The sequence below is a fragment of the Urocitellus parryii genome, chromosome 7 (assembly GCF_045843805.1).
Source record: "Urocitellus parryii isolate mUroPar1 chromosome 7, mUroPar1.hap1, whole genome shotgun sequence".
In the NCBI taxonomy this organism is placed as follows: Eukaryota; Metazoa; Chordata; class Mammalia; order Rodentia; family Sciuridae; genus Urocitellus; species Urocitellus parryii.
The window spans coordinates 148,702,878-148,718,163 of record NC_135537.1 but is presented as its reverse complement, the minus strand read 5'-3'; the positions used below and the strand labels follow the sequence as shown (position 1 = coordinate 148,718,163).

The following is a 15,286-nucleotide window of genomic DNA, read 5'->3' as shown; positions in this document are numbered from 1 at the left end:
CTGAGTCACATCCCCAGCTCTCTTTTTGTATTTTATTTAGAGACAGGGTCTCACTGAGTTACTTAGGGTCTTGCTAAGTTGCTGAGGCTGGCTTTGAACTCATGATCCTCCTGCCTCAGCTGTCAGAGCCCCTGGGATTATGGGCATGCCCCACTGTGCCCATCTAATGTACAGTTTCGTAAGGAGTGCCACTAGGGCCTACCCTGTGGAAGGGAGGAAAAGGAAGCAGCCATGGGAGAGGGAGAAGTCCAACTGCCAAGGCTATCCAGATGATAACCTTGATTGGCCCCACAGGAAGCACAGAGGTTGTAATGGGCCTTTGTCATCCTGAGTTGGGCCAGCCCTTTACATCCCCACATCCATAGATACTAGCCACCCGAGAGGGGAGTGTGACCTTGAGCATGGAGGCTGAGAACTTCCACGCACAGCAGCTGGATCAAGCCTTCCGTGGAGGAGGCTCTGGGCTGCACATCACAATGCCCACCTTAGTGACAATCCCTGCTGTCCCCAAGAAGCTGTTTGTGTTCTAAAGGTTGTGTTCTAAAGGTTGCTGTCAGGATTAGTGAGATAACAAGTATAAAGTATCTTGCAGAGGGCCTGGGATAAGATAGTGAGTTGCAAGTAGCTAATGGTAGTGACATAGATCAAGATTATAAGATGAAAAGAAATGGAAATATAAAAAGCTTCAGATTTGGACAGAGGTGCTCAGCCCCTCTGGGATCTGGATCCCTCCCTTCCTGACTTGATAGAAAACTGTGGAGAAAGGCAGACACATAGACCGTTCTAGTTGGCAGCCCTCCCCACGGGGAGCCCAATGCCAGGGTCACTGAGAAGGGGAAACCCCTCGACCAGAAGGTTATCAGTCAGTCCCTGGAGGGCCTGGCCAGCTGAGGAGAGGAAGGAAAAAGAGGAGGAAGAAATGGTGATACAGTCCCAGTCCACCAGTCCCCGTCGAGTGTCTACCCTTCTCTTTTGACCTCAGTTACCCTGAGATAGGTGGGACAGGGATAGGATTATCAGACCCAGTAAATAAAAACTACCAAGACAACCAGTTAAGCTTAAATTTCGAATTAATAAATATTTTTTTCAGTATTTCCAAGGAATCTGGAGATAGTACTGAATTATTGGTGGCTTATCAGAAATTCAAAGGCATCTGGGCATCCTGTATTTGATCTAGATGGGGCATTGTGTTTTCCTTGTGTTGGGAAAGCCTGCCTGGATAGGACAGGCAGGCATGCCTCAGGCAGAGCCAGGGACAGAGAGCTGGACGTGCAGAGGGCCAATTCGGCAACCCTGGGGCTCTGGGGAAGGGCAAAGGTTAACAAATCCCCACGGCAAGAAAGCAGGAAGGGCCCTGGGTCAGAGAGGCCTTGCTTCCAGCCATGCGGGTTCAGCCTGAGTCCAACCCTGTCCCCAGGATGTGCTTCAACAGGTCTCCTTTCCTCCCCTGATGTTCTGGAAAAACAGTAGGCAAAGGTCAGGCTGAGAGGCCTGTCTTAGTAGACACCTCTAGTAGACACCTCTGCATGGTTGGGACTGAGTTCTAGGGATGTTCCTGGGTGTTTGAGCAGAGAGGTGGCCCCATGAGGGAGCTGAGGTTTCTTCCTTGGAGGCATGAGGTCTGCCACTCCCCAGAACCCAGCCTCTACCCAATGGCCCCGTCTATAGGTCCTACCTGTCTTTCAGTGCTCTAATAAAAAGAATCATGATAATAACCACAAAAATATTGAATATGTCCTCTATCCCAGGCATCTTGTTCCATCTTTCAGTAATCCTGTATGGTAGATACTGTCGTCATCCCCTACTTATAAATGAGGAAACTGAGACTCAGCTGAAATAAGTTACTGAAGGTACCTACTCAGCAGTGGAAGGGGATCCAACCACAGTTGTTGTTGTTCTTCTTCTTCTTCTTTTTTTTTCTTTTTCTTTTGCACTAGGGATTGAATCCAGGGGTGCTCTCTACATCTGATATAGCCCCAGTTTCTTTTTATTATTTATTTTGAGATATTATCTCACTAAGTTGCTGAGGCTGATCTTCAAACTTGTGATCCTCTTGCCTTGGCCTCCCAAGTTGCTGGAACAACCCCAATTCTGTGCAACTCTGGTTCGCGTGTTCTGAGCTTTCTGCACCCATCTCCTGGCCTCTGTTTCATAGATCTGGTCCCACTGTGCCTGACACGTCTGACCTTCAGTTAGGAATGTTGAAGGAAGGGCCTAGGCTGGTTTTTCTCCCTGAATCCTTAGTCTTTAGCACTGAGGAAATAATAGTATTTGTTGAAAGATTAAATCTTGTTGAAAGTAAAACTTGTTCCAAAATGAACCCAATACCCCCTCCCTGCGTCCTGCTCCTTTGTCCCTCTTCAGAACAACTGAAGAGCCTCCCCTGTGTCCAGTCTCAGCGGAAGGAACTGGCTTGTGACTTGTCTGTCCTGCAACCCTCCCCCAGAGGAAGCCCCTCCCTGGGCCTACCCCAGGCCTGGGACATGGTCCTCCATCCAAACAGGAGGTCATGCCTTTGTCCCTACTCAGATAAACAAACAGAGCCACTAGGATGCCTGTAATGTGAAGGGCAGGAGCAGTGCCCCACCCATGGAGACAAGGCCTGGCCTTCTTCCCGAGGTCATCAGCAGAGGCCAGGCCCGGTTAGATGGGAGGGTCAAACCTATTCCCTTTTACAGATGCATAAACCAAGGCCCAGAGCAGGGAGCCATACCTTCATGCCAGCAAGGCCACCCTGTCCTGACTCTTCCCACTCAATACATGAAAAGCTGCAAGCCTAGGGCTACCTCATGCTGGGAGCACAGTGGGGTCTCTGTACAGCCATCCCCTGACATTCTGTGACACAGCAACTTCTGAGTCCCTGTGCGCATGAGCACCACCTCACCGCATGACTCTGGCCCCTTACAAACCCTTCCCCTCTACTTCCTCCCCCTCCCCACACACTGACACATCAGAGCCGCAGGAAGCAGGGCCAGCAAGCGTGCAAACCCAGAGCCAAGATGGGGAAGTTTATTTTCCAAGAATCATCTAAACACATGGACAATATTTTTAGCCCCTGGCTCCCACCCGGATGGCAGACCTAAACAGGGGAGCAGAGAGGTGGCCTAGTGGGGACAGAAAGCAACCTGCAGAGACAGGATGGGACAAGGCCCTGCAGACTCTATCCTGCCCTATCACAGATGCCATCTTCCCTGATGTCTCTGCTAAAGGTGAAAGCTGACCGTGGAGCCAAGGAAATACAGAGTGACTCCAGGCTCTGGCCCAGGTTCTCACAGGTTCCCCGACCCCTCTCTGTGCCTCGGTTTCCTCATCCATGCAATTGGAGAAATCTCTAATAGAAACAGTGAGGCCCATGCTGGGCACATAGTAGGTAGTCAACCAGAGTGTCTCATATTCTGTGCTGAAGACCACGAGAAAAGGCCCTCAGAGAAATCAGATTGTGGCTGACATTATCAGCCCTTTGCTGTCCCCAGGACTGCAGCTGCAGACAAGTGTGTGTGTGTGTGTGCGCGCGCTCGCGTGTGTGTGTGTGTGTGTGTGTGTGTGTGCGTGCACACCAACACAGTCACTCAAGGGGTGGGTGAAAGCAAAAGAAGAACTCAGGGGGCCACATTGGCCCCCCTTGTGGATAAGGGCCTTTGGTAGCCCCTATCCCCAGACCAGGCTGGGCACATGAAACCAAGAGCCACCTTCTCCAAGGTGAGCAGTTGGGCCAGCACAGAGGGAGTAAATTTCCGTGAGAAGCCGCGGCTCTTCAAGAGCACACAGTCACAGGAAGCTGTGCCCATCAGTCTCCGCCTCCAGCCAGCTGCCCACTCCTGAGGTGGCTGGCAGACTGATTTGCTAGGAATCATGGGCTGACAGCACCTACCAGGCCTCAAGGCCACAGGAAAGACAGGCAAGGAAGTGGCCTGAGCCCTGGGCCCTGGACAAGCTGCACCCATTCTGCCTCCTGCTCACTGGGTTTATTACGGTGCCGGGGCAGGGGCCAGGGACGGAGAGAGTCCTGTGCTTCTGCTGGGGGTGGGAAAAGCCAAGTCTCTTGCAAAGAGCTGGGGCCTCCTGGTTCTGTTGCCGCACTGTTCACTGGAGGCTAACCTGAGGGCAGGGACCAGACTGGGGCTGGGGGTGTCAAAGGGAGGGGCAATTCTGGCCTCAGAGTCCAGAGCCTGGGGAGGACCCCCCACTGGCTGCGTGGGAACAGTAGGAGAACAATCTCAGTGTCCCCACACACCCTGCCAACACAGGCTGCCTTCTGTTGCCATGACAACAGCCACCCCCCACAGCCGTGTGGTCACTGGGGAAGGGGGAGTGTACTTCTTCTTGATCAAAAATGGAAAAGAGAGGAGAGGGTGGGAAGAAGGAGAGCAGCTCTTTTCTCTCTCCCCTTGGTTAAGTTGGAGGTGGCCAGGGGCTCGGGGTGTCACCGTGGGAGAAGGCTCACAGGTCACCCCCTCCAGTTGGCTCCCCTCCCTAGGTCCATAGCCAGCCAGGCCTTTGGGACTCCTGCGTCCTCCTCACTTGCACGCCTGGGGAGTAGCTAACTAACTGCTCCCTGGGGAGTGGTAACCACTCCAGAGGGTCCTCCCACCCCAAGCCAGCACAGCCTGGCCCTGGCCCTGGCCCCTGGGTTTCCTAATCTCTCCACAAGGCCTGTTTTCCCTTCTCCACTTGTGAAGGCTCAAGATCCTCCAAAAGCCAGCCCTGCCCAGGATGAGGAACCTGGGACCCCAGAGCCCCTCAGGCTACCTGTGGGTCCCTTCTTTCCTACTTCCTGGTTTTAGGGACCAACCCCTCCCCACCTGCCTCCTATGGTCTCCCTCATCGGGCTCTAGGAGGGTGAAAAGAAAATATTAAAGATACAGTGTCCATGGTGGTGCTGTTTGGGGGACTCTTCCCTGACATGTCCGGGTTCCTCTTTCCCTCACATCCCATTGCTGGCCCAGTGTTGCTCCTAGGCTTTGGCAGTAGCCTGGGCACTGGCCCCTGCTCCACTGTCCCCTCTCCAGCAAGTTCTACAATGCAAGTGGACCAGGTCCCACAGCTCGAACCCTCCACTCTCCTGAGGCTCTAGCATTAGAGGATCCTACAAGAATCCAATGCTCTGGCCACTTCACTCCCTCCACACCCAGCTCCGTGGCTCTGCTTTCCCCTCCTCCACCCACTGGCCTCCCTGCTGCTTCCCACAGGCTCTCTTCCTCCCTCAAAAGCCTGAACACTGGCTGTCTCCAGATGGCCTCCTGCCCTGGCCTCCCTCCCATTTTCCTGATGCCCCTCCCCCCACACCCCCGTAAACCACACCTGCCCTTCCCCGATTTGCCCTTCTCCGCAGAACTCACTGCCTCCTGATGTCCTAGGCAACGTGTCTGTTTTATTTATAGTCTCTCCTCCACTGGACTGTGAACTTCTGGAGGGCAGGTATTTTCGTCTGTTTTATTCCCTACCATGTCCCCAGTGCACAGAACATAGATGCTCAAGAAATATTTGAGCAAACAAATGAATTCCCTGTGACCCACCCTACCCTACACTATACCACCTGGCCAGGTGCCTCAGTCAGTTCTGGCCTGGCCCTGATATGTGGCCCCCATCTGGCCTCTCCTTTCTGGGTCTCCGATCCTCCAACTGTATGATGGACAGATGGGGCTGAAACTCCACCAGCATTCAGTGGGTTTGTGCTCCATGGTGCCTTCTACTCTCTGAGGCCAGAGTAGAAGCGGGCGGGATGTAGACAGGGAATTCACAGAGGCAGGGGATGGGGGTAACGGGTGGTACCTGTGGGGAAGAAATCTCTAGGCCTGAAGTCTCCTGCCTAGAAACAGGATGGGTTATGTGGTTGGATGGAGCTAACAAACAGACTTCAGAAAGGTTTCTCCAAAAATATATCCATATTTTAAATCATCTTCAAAGTCCAGTCTGGGAAGCATAAGGAACGGAAGTCAGGTCCTCTAAAGGTTGAGGTTAGGGGTCGTAAGTCCAGAACCGAGTGGTTACCGGAGGAAGCCAACCATCAGGCAGGTCAGTGTGGGAACCAACAGGGTGGGCAGGGGCAAGGCCAGCAGCTGTCCTGGAGCCCGGGACCTGATCACCTGTCGATCTCCCAGGCGCTGTGTGGGCCTGACGTTCTCACTCATCACCAGCGTCTGCTCCTTGTTGTAGTACAGCTTCTGGGAGAATGTCAGGATCTGTGGAAGGAAAGCACTGGGCTCAGGTGGAGCCACACTCCCTGCTGTGTGACCTCAGGCCAGTCACCTCACCTCTCTAAGCCCTCACTAGGAAAAAGGTGCTCAGAATCATTAACTCTCCAGCTTGTCTTGTCATAAAGATGAAAGAAACAAGGGACGTGAATTACCTAGCATTGATAGGGGGCTAAGTTTCCATTATTTTAACTCACAATTTTGAAGGGCTAGGATTTGCCATCACTGCTACCACCATCACTATTTACTGCAGCACAGGGAATTCTCATTCTTGACATCTATTAACATCTGCTGGGGGCTTGTGGGGCTCCAGATGGGCCTCACCCCGCAGAATCTCTGATTCAGCCAGTCTGGGTTAAGGCCTGAGAACTGGCATTTCTGGCAGATTGCTCCTGGTGATGTTGTCACTGGTCCCGGGACCACACCTTAAGAATCAATGTTGGGGAACAAAAGTACCACAGAGTAGCAACTGGGGTCCCTGGGGCTTTACTGCTGTCTCCCCAGAGGCTAGTGGACTAGGGAGGCTCAGATACCATTTTCTGAATGAATGAATGAATTGTTTCCTCCTGCCACTGAGCAACTACCCGCCAGCCCCAGGCCCTCCCCCAAGCTGACACCTCTCCCTAGGACACCAGGCGGGTTGACTCCCACTGACTTTTCTGGGAACCTTTTGTGATCACCCCCTTTCACAGCCTCCGCTCAACCCTCAGTGCAGGAAAGAAACAGGTCGGGATCTTCCTCATCTGTCGGCTCCATGGAGTGTCCAAAGATTGAATGAATGGACTTCCGTTCCCTGGGCATCCCCACCTCAGGGGACCTCTGGGGACAAACCAAGGCATGATTTCTGAGGAGCTGGGCGGTGGGAGGCTGCACCTTGCCCTGGTACTGGGTACCTGGCTCCTGTGGAGCTGGATGGGCTCCTCGAACACGGTCCAGACCACAGTCTCAGCGCAGCTTGGCGTGGTGAGCGAGCCCAGGTAGCGGAAGTAGCGCTTCAGCTTCTCCTCTTCGGGCAGCAGGTCCAGCAGGCTGCTCTCCCTCATCGTGGTGTTCATCCCTGGGATTGGGGGTCAGAGACCCTTAGACACCTCACGCTGACCGCCAGCTGCCCCCCCACCCCTGCTCTTCCGGTGTGGGGAGAAGCTCCCTCCTCTCACCTGCCCTCCTTCCCCATCCAGACTCACCAGGTTTGGGGATATGGGGCAGAGCCTCCACCAGGGGCTGGAAACCCTCGTTTGTTTTGTCCCCCTCCTGAAATAGAAGGGAAGAGGGCTTGGCAGGGGACCTGGGGAGCCACTAGTGACTGACTGCCAGCTCATTCTGATCTGGGGGAGGAGAGGCAGCTTCCAGGACTGAGGCTCTGAGTGCCTCTCAGGCTTGGGGGGCATCGGCCTGCCTCCCCCAGGCCTCTAAGCAGCCGCTCCTCACGCCCCGCTCGCTGGGCGCTGGGCATGGGAGTCCTACCTGCACCAGGAAGGCCAGCACGGCAATCTGGTCTTCAGGAGTCTGGCCATCCTTCTCATTGCTCCTGGTCCCCTTCTCTTTCTCATGTACTATGTGCATCTGGGAAAGGGTGAGAGAGGACCCGTGAGGGGGCTAGAACACCCCCTTGCCCACCGTGGTTACACACCCAGAGCCCAGCTGAGGCACCCATTGGGAAAAGACCTCACCTCCATGGCAAAGCGCTCCCCATCCAGGCTGTGCTCCGAGCCCCTGTCTAGCTCCTTAGACCAGTGCAGGTGAAGCTGCGTGGCCCGGTATGGCGCAGCCAGGCCTCCTCCAGAAATCTGGGACTCACTTCCCAGCGACACCATCACTGGGGGACACAGGAAGGGGCCGAGTCCCTGTACCAGCCTCCTTTCAGCCTCTCCCAGCCCCAAATGACAACTCCACACAGACAGGACCTTCTCCTACCTCCTCCACTTCCTGAGCTCCAGTCCTGGGCCTGGATGGGCTGATGCAGCCCCAGACCCTACGGGGAATGCCTAGCTGGCCTCCCTGCCTCCCTCCCCCTCGTCTGCACATACCCCACTGCCCCAAAATGCAACTCTGCCCTGGTCTCTCCTCTGCCTCAACCCCCTCTGTGATGCCCTGGCCTGGTCAGGGTAATGTCCAACCTCCTCAGCCCTGGGTGACCTGGCCTGGCCGTGCTCCGCCCCTCCTGGTTTTATTCTCGGTCCTCCATGCGCACGCACAGAACTACTGCTCGCAGTTCCCTGAACACCTTGCTTCACGCCTCCATGCCTTTGCAAAGGTCGTCCCTTCTTCCTGGAACGGTCCCTCCCCCACCCCAGACTGGTCTGACGAAATGACTGAAAACAGCTACAGTGTCCCTCCTCTGGGAAAGTCCTCTCTGATGACCCCTCCCCTCCTCAGCAAAGGGGACCTGGGCCTGGAGCACCCCTTCCCTCCCAGCCCTCAGGGCCTCGGGGGTCCCTGCGACAGAAACCTATGCCTGTCCCCGTCCTCTAACCTCCATCCAGCCCCCCTGAGACCCACCTGTGTGCCCATTATTTTCCACTGTCCACTTTTGCTTTTTATCATAGCCAGAAAAAGAGAAGCGTCCCAGGTTCTGGTTCACGGCCTTCCTGGTGACGATGTTGACAGGGGACTGGTGATTCTTCTGGCAGTCTCCACCCCACTGGTTGGGCCCTGAGCAGGGGGGAGGGGGCAGAGAGTCAGGGCCACCTCCACACCACTGAGTTCAGGTGCCACCATCAGCCCACAGGCCGGGAAGTCTTGGGATGGGGAGGGCACTGCAGTGGGGGTGCTCCACTCAGCACTCAGCCCACCCCACCCCACTGTCTTCCTCCTCTTCAGTCTCACACAGGCAAAGTCAGGGAGGCCAGTTCCAGGGGCTTGGTGCAGAGTGGGAACAGGCTTGCCTGCTGGTGGCTGTGGTAGGGGTAACCTGGCAACGCTGGGCATATCCCTCTCTGAGCTCTGGCGTTCTCAACTATAAAGTGGGAACTTTGATGGTAACCTGCTTCCTGGCAGCATTAGAAGTGTGAAGTCACCAAAGGGGAGATGACTTAGGAAGCCATGCAGCGGGGCTTCCTGAAAGAGCCACCGTGAAAGGAGCCTCAAAGGTGACACAGCATTATCTGAGGAGTGAGAGGGAGGGAGTAACCCCCAGGGGAGCCTGGCTCCCCACACCCTGGTGGCATCAACCCCCAGATTTGCAGGGGAAGAAGTGGGGTGGCACTGGCAGTCACTCAACACAGCAGGGCAGGAAGATGGCAGACCCGAGGGAAACTGGTCAGGATTTGAATAAAAAGTGCCAAGTGCCAGGCACCATGGAACGTGCCTGTAACCCTAGTGACTCGGGAGGCTGAGGCAGGAGGATCACAAGTTCAAGGCCAGCTTGGGTGACCTTAAGGAGACTCTGTCTCAAAATAAAAAATGAAAAGGGCTGTGGGTGTGGCTCAGTCATAAAGCACCCTAGTATATTAAAAAAAAAAAAAAAAAAGGAGCCAAGAACCATCTCCCACCAGAAAGGGTATCACTGGAAGAGACCCAGCTCTCCAATGATCCACTGTGTTGTCTCTTTACAGCTGCTGCTGATCTGTTTCCCAGGGAACTCACCCTCTAAGTGACAGGAGGTACCAGCAAAAGCACTCTATGTGAGTGTGCGTGTATTTGAGAAGGAACAGATGTCTGACAGGGGCCTATGGTCACCCTTCATCCTCCTCACCTCCCTGGAGGAAGTAACCCCCAGGGGAGAGGTACTTCCATTTTGATTTGAATGGACTCTACCATGCAGCAGGGCCTGTCCCCAAGACTGGTTGTACTCACCAAGGCAGCTGGCAGAGCAGTTGACTTGAACATCGTAGCACCAATGTGACTCTGGGGCAGAGAGAGGAAGAACATGAGGCCTGTGCGTGTTTGGGTCAGAGTAGCTGTGAGCACAGACCTCTGTACCAGGGCATGTGAATGATGTGCACACAACTCCGTGTGTACACAGGAGGATCAGAGGCTGGCAATGTCCCTGGGGTTGAAGCATTCCCTTGGGGTGGGATGGAATGTTCCCTGCGGGGGCGATGTGAGAGCCCAGGGAAAGGAGAAGATAAGAAAACCCAGGAATGTTTCCAACCTACCCAAGGACTGCTCATCCGGGTCATCTTGCCTAGGGCCCCATCCTCAGGGGCCCCCCTGTGACTGTCAGCTCCATCCCTGGAGCTTACCTCAGCCCTCTCCACCCAACGGTCATCAGCCTCTCCCTCCCTCATTCCCTCCCTGAACCTGGGAGGAAGTTTAGGTGAGAGGGGAGGAGGAGAATGGGAGCTGCTGGCTGTCATCCCAGGGCTGATGGAGGGGAGGGAGGAGGTTGGGCGAGCCCTGCCTGGAATGCCCCCTAGTATTGTTCAGAGAGATTCTTGGTTAAACCCTCACACCATTGTCTGAAAATGGAAGACTCCAGTAAGTCTGAAGAAATGCTGCCCCACACATTGATCATATGGATGCAAGCCGTGAATAATCAGGGAAACTATGTGCAGGACAGAGGGGGCCTGTGGGAACCCTCCACGCCTTCAGCTCCCAATTTTTCTGTAAGCTTAAAAATGCTCTAAAAATAAAGCTTTTAAAAAAGGGTGAGTGGGGCTGAGGTTGTGGCTCAGCGGTAGAGTGCTTGCCTAGCTTGTGTGAGGCTCTGGGTTTGATTTGCAGCACCACATAAACATAAATAAATAAAACAAAGGTCCATCAACAACTAATATATATATATATATATATATATATATATATATATATATATATATATATATATTTTTTTTTTTTTTTTTTTTTTTTTTAAATAGGCATCGTAGCATGTAATCTCATCAATTAGGGGATGATGCGGGTTGGCTGAGGCAGGAGGATCGCCAGTTCAAGGTCAGCCTTGGCAACTTATTGAGACCCTGCCTCAAAATAAAATCATAAAAAGGGCTGGAGATGTAGCTCAGTGGTAGACTGCTTGCCTAGCATACACGGCCCTGCCTTCAATCCTTAGTCCCACCAAAAAAGAAAAACACACTTGTCCCAGGGGAAGAACAAAGCATGGCATCTAATGCTTGAGTTCTGGCTGAGCTGCTCAGGAGCTTGTGGGTTTAGGAGCAAGTTCCTTCATCTCTCTGAGCCTCAGTTTTATCATCTCTAAAGTGGGAGTAACACACCCACCCCATCGGGCTGTGGGGAGAATTGTATGAGGGATGGTATAGTTCTGAGTCAAGTCCCATGGACAAGTCTGTCCCTTCCCCCTCCCTCCCTCTCTGTCAGTAAGCAGATGGCCAAAGCCAAGGAGGGACAGGAAAGGAGACACATGGAGCAAATTGGAAAGAACTCAGAGATGAGGAAATTCCTAAGAAAAGCACTGCTCCCCACTCAGCCTCTGAGCACATACCGGCTCCCTTCCTGCCTGGGCTCCCCCACAAGCTCATCTCCTTTTGGAAGATCTAGGCCTGGGAAGGAGTCCCTGGAAGGGGGACAGAGTGGGGAGGAAGCCACGCTCCTGGTGGGGGTGGGGGAATTTCTAGGCCAGGAGAGTGAGCGCCCCAGAAAGCTGCCCCCAACTCAACCCCCAAGAGCTGCTTGGGTTTTCAAGTTTCCCAGCTTCGACCAGTTCTCCAGCTACCCTGCTGGCATGGCCTTTTTTTAGAAATGCAGTGTCTTCCCCTCTGGCCAACCCCCCACCCCCAGCTGCTGCATCAGGAGAACCCCCATGTGGGTCAACTCTGCCAAGAGCTTTGGCTACCTCCCCTAAAGCCCCTTCCTGAAGGCATAACATTTCTCTCTCTCTCTCTCTCTCTCTCTCTCTCTCTCTCTCTCTCTCTCTCTCTCGGTTGGGTGGGAGTGGTGCCAGGGAAGGAATCACTTGCTCAACACTGAGTAGCACCCTGCCCCCACCCCTGGGTAGGCAGAGTCTGGAGCTGAGTCTGTTTTCCTGCCTTCCAGCCCTGCTCCTCCTTTAGCTTAATCTGTGCAAGAAACGCAGTTCACTTTTCTGAGCCCCATCCCCCTCCTGCGACAGAAGGTGCTACTACCAGGGTTCCTGTGCTATGAGATGAAGGACCGGCTGTCATTCACACCAAGACAGGCGCCTCCTTATCATCCTGTCATATCCCCACCCCTCAGAAGTCTTGGAGGCAGAAGAAGCCTCTGGAGGAGAACCAGCCCCTCCTCTGCGATGGATGACCAAGAGGAGTTATTTCAGGAAACCATGCCCAAGCCAGAGTTCTCGGGAGCCAGTTCTGAAGGGTAGAGCCCCACACCACCTCTCTGGTGGCCCATCTGGTCCAGGATTAGCTTTTTCTTAAGAATTTGCCTTTCCCAGGCTCTGGCTGCTGCTCTTAGGTTTGTAATGGTGACCTCTGATCCACTCTCTTAATCATAGAGACTTTTGACCTGCCTGGCTGAACACTTTTGTAACTACCCTCTTCAGGAGGCAGAAGCCAAGAAAACATAATGGTGATGAGACCAAGGCCAGGGGTCAGGTCTGTGTCTATAGAGTGAGGGTGGGGTGCTGGCTTTCAGTCCAGAGGTGGCAGGGCACCAATCAGCTCAGGTTTGTACTCATTAAAGGAAGGGCCACACTTGCAGAAAATTACCAGCTCACTGTCTCAGGACACTTGCAAGAGGGTCTGGGGAGAAGAGGGCCTACTCAGGTTTTGGCTCCCAGCCCCAGATCTTACCTAGTCACTCAAATACTGTCCCCCACCTTAACTTACTTACTATCCAACTCCCTTCTTTTTTTTTTTTTTTTAAGAGAGAGAGAGAGAATTTTTTTAATGTTTATTTTTTTAGTTTTCGGCGGACACAATATCTTTATTTGTATGTGGTGCTGAGGATCGAACCCCGGCCGCATGCATGCCAGGCAAGCGCACTACCGCTTGAGCCACATCCTCAGCCCCTCCAACTCTCTTCTTTAGAAATGACAGAAGAAGCTCTAATGGACCTTGCTCTCCCCACCTTCTCTCTCTCTTTCTCTCTCTCTCTCTCTCTCTCTCTGAGGGAAGGGGGAATCTTGGAAACTAGCTCAGCAAAACCCAAGTATGTCCTGGGCAAAGTCTCAACACCTCCTGGCCAGGGGTCTGGGGCTCTGATGGGGGCCAGTATTCTCTCTGCCCTCTCTCTCAATGGGAGAAGAAATATCTGATTGGGATTTTTGTTTGTTTGTTTGTTGGGTCTTTTCTTTTTTAGAACTGGGGAGCCAACCCAGGGCTTTGTACATGTGTAGCAAGTGCTTCAGCACTGAACTAACTACTTCCCCACCTGTGGGAGCAGCAATCTCTGGGAATTTCTATGTGCCACCTGGTCACTCTGTGGCCTTAAGACCCTGATGGGATGAGTCCCACTCAGAAAGCCCTTGCGCTAAAAAAGGGAGCCCAGTTAGAGCAAGGGGGGTCAGCTGAGATAGGTTCTGACCAGTTGGCCTTATAACCATCACTAGGCAGCACTTATCACATTCCGAGGTCCTTCATCAAGCACACCATAACCTTACTCCAAACTTTAGAACAACACCTAGTGTCAGAATTACTTTCCCTGTTTTGCAAAGTAAAAAACAGGTTAAATGACTCACCCAAGGCCATACAACTGCAATGCTCCCAAATTAAATGCAAATAGGTATTTTTCCTACTAAGCCCCATTGCTTAGTGGGTTTGAAATGCCCAACTCCACAAATGAATTTATTTTTACATTCTGCCTCCTCTTTCCTCCTCCCCAGGGAAGGGGCCCTAGAAGTTGCTGCAAGATGCCTCTCATCCCCATACCCATTCGGCCAGCTAAGTCCCTCCTGCAAAGGGCACACACTCTCTCCCTCTCTGCCTCTGAAGACACCCTTGCCCCTCACTCCATGACTCCAAGAGCAGAGAACATAGAAGATTTGGCTAGGGTGGATCCCAAGAAACATCCCAGGGGTAACTTGCCTGGGGACTGGCAGATGAGGTCTTCCTGTGAAGGGCTACGAGGTAGCAGAGCAGGTGCCAGCCACTGAAAGCGCTTTTAGCTCCTTATCAAATATTAACACGCCTCTCCTGCTACCTCCCACCTAGACGAATAATTAAGAGCTCGGGCCTCACCATTAATCTTTAAACGAAAATCACCTTGTCCGGAAAGACCGGCTCAGCCGGGACCTCGGGTCTCCAGGTGACCCCCGCCGGGATCCAAATCCAGCACTGGGGATTGGGGAGAAAAGGAAAGCCTACAATCCTCGGAGCAAAGAACCCAGGGTGGGAAGAGGGGAACGCCAGAATCCCAAATGTACCCTACTTGCTGTCCCTGGGTCAGTGCCAGCCCCAGCATTGAGCTGCGGCAGGATGGACGGCCACACACGGACAGACCAAGGAAGATTAAGGTGAGAAAAGGAGGCGTGCGTCGAGGCGGGTCCGGAAAGTTTCCTTATCACAGACTCATACACCCGCCTCGCCGTGGGCCGCCGGGCCACGCGCGCACACACCGCAATAGTTCACACGCTTGCACACACTCCCCGGCACCGGCCAGCGGACAAGTGTGTGCGCACACGAGCTCGCGCAGGGCCCCATCTGGCTTCAGTCTAGCCGCTCCGGGTGCACACAGCTCCGTGCACAAGCAACCTGGACGATGCGCAGCCGGAGCGCACCAGCCGGTACCGGCGAGCGTCTGAAGCAGAACAGAGCTAGGTGAGCAAAAGGGGCCACCCGAGGGCTTCCTGAGGCGCGCTCACCTGCGTAAGCCAAGGGCCCGGCAGTGGCAAGGGCCAGGAAACCAAGCAGCAGCCACATGATGCGCGAGAGCAAAGAAGTTGCCAAGCCCGGGGTCGCGTACCAAGGATCCCGCGTGTGTGTGTCGCGGGGGTGTCGCGATCATGCCGCCCAGGGTTTTATAGCTGAGCCGCGACGGGAGGGAGCCCCGACAGCAGGCGTCGGGAGGCGGCTCCTCCCCCTGGCGGGTCGTTCCCTCCCCTCGCGTGTCCAGTCTCGGATCTGAAATCTTCCGCTCTCCCCGGTCCCCCGTCCCGCCCCGTCACCCTTTGCTGGGTGCACCAGGACCCCTCACCCACTCCACATCCTCTGGCTCAGAAACAACACCTTTTCTGCTCCGCTCCCTCCCTATCCCAGGGAAGCGACACCACAAGGTACTTG

General features: G+C 54.0%; 1 protein-coding gene across 1 annotated transcript; it reads right to left on the bottom strand.

The window, feature by feature from the left end:
* Nucleotides 1-5,538: 5,538 nt before the first annotated feature.
* Ca4 (carbonic anhydrase 4) lies at nucleotides 5,539-15,041 on the bottom strand. Its single transcript, XM_026398048.2, has 8 exons — nucleotides 14,869-15,041; nucleotides 9,990-10,040; nucleotides 8,694-8,846; nucleotides 7,865-8,010; nucleotides 7,659-7,757; nucleotides 7,379-7,445; nucleotides 7,088-7,251; nucleotides 5,539-6,182 (listed from the first exon to the last, which is right to left on the bottom strand). Exons 1-8 carry the CDS (start codon nucleotides 14,924-14,926, stop codon nucleotides 5,988-5,990), a joined length of 933 nt encoding a protein of 310 aa, XP_026253833.1. The 5' UTR covers nucleotides 14,927-15,041; the 3' UTR covers nucleotides 5,539-5,987.
* Nucleotides 15,042-15,286: the final 245 nt, after the last annotated feature.

What these genes read in the sequence shown, in the direction of transcription:
- Ca4 (XM_026398048.2), bottom strand. Translation starts at nt 14,926, where the DNA reads ATGTGGCTGCTGCTTGGTTTCCTGGCCCTTGCCACTGCCGGGCCCTTG. An exon ending in GGAAAATAATGGGCACACAG is followed by an intron (nt 8,011 to 8,693) that starts GTGGGTCTCAGG and finishes TGTGTCCCCCAG; the next exon opens with TGATGGTGTCGCTGGGAAGT. An exon ending in GCCCCATATCCCCAAACCTG is followed by an intron (nt 7,252 to 7,378) that starts GTGAGTCTGGAT and finishes CCCCAATCCCAG; the next exon opens with GGATGAACACCACGATGAGG.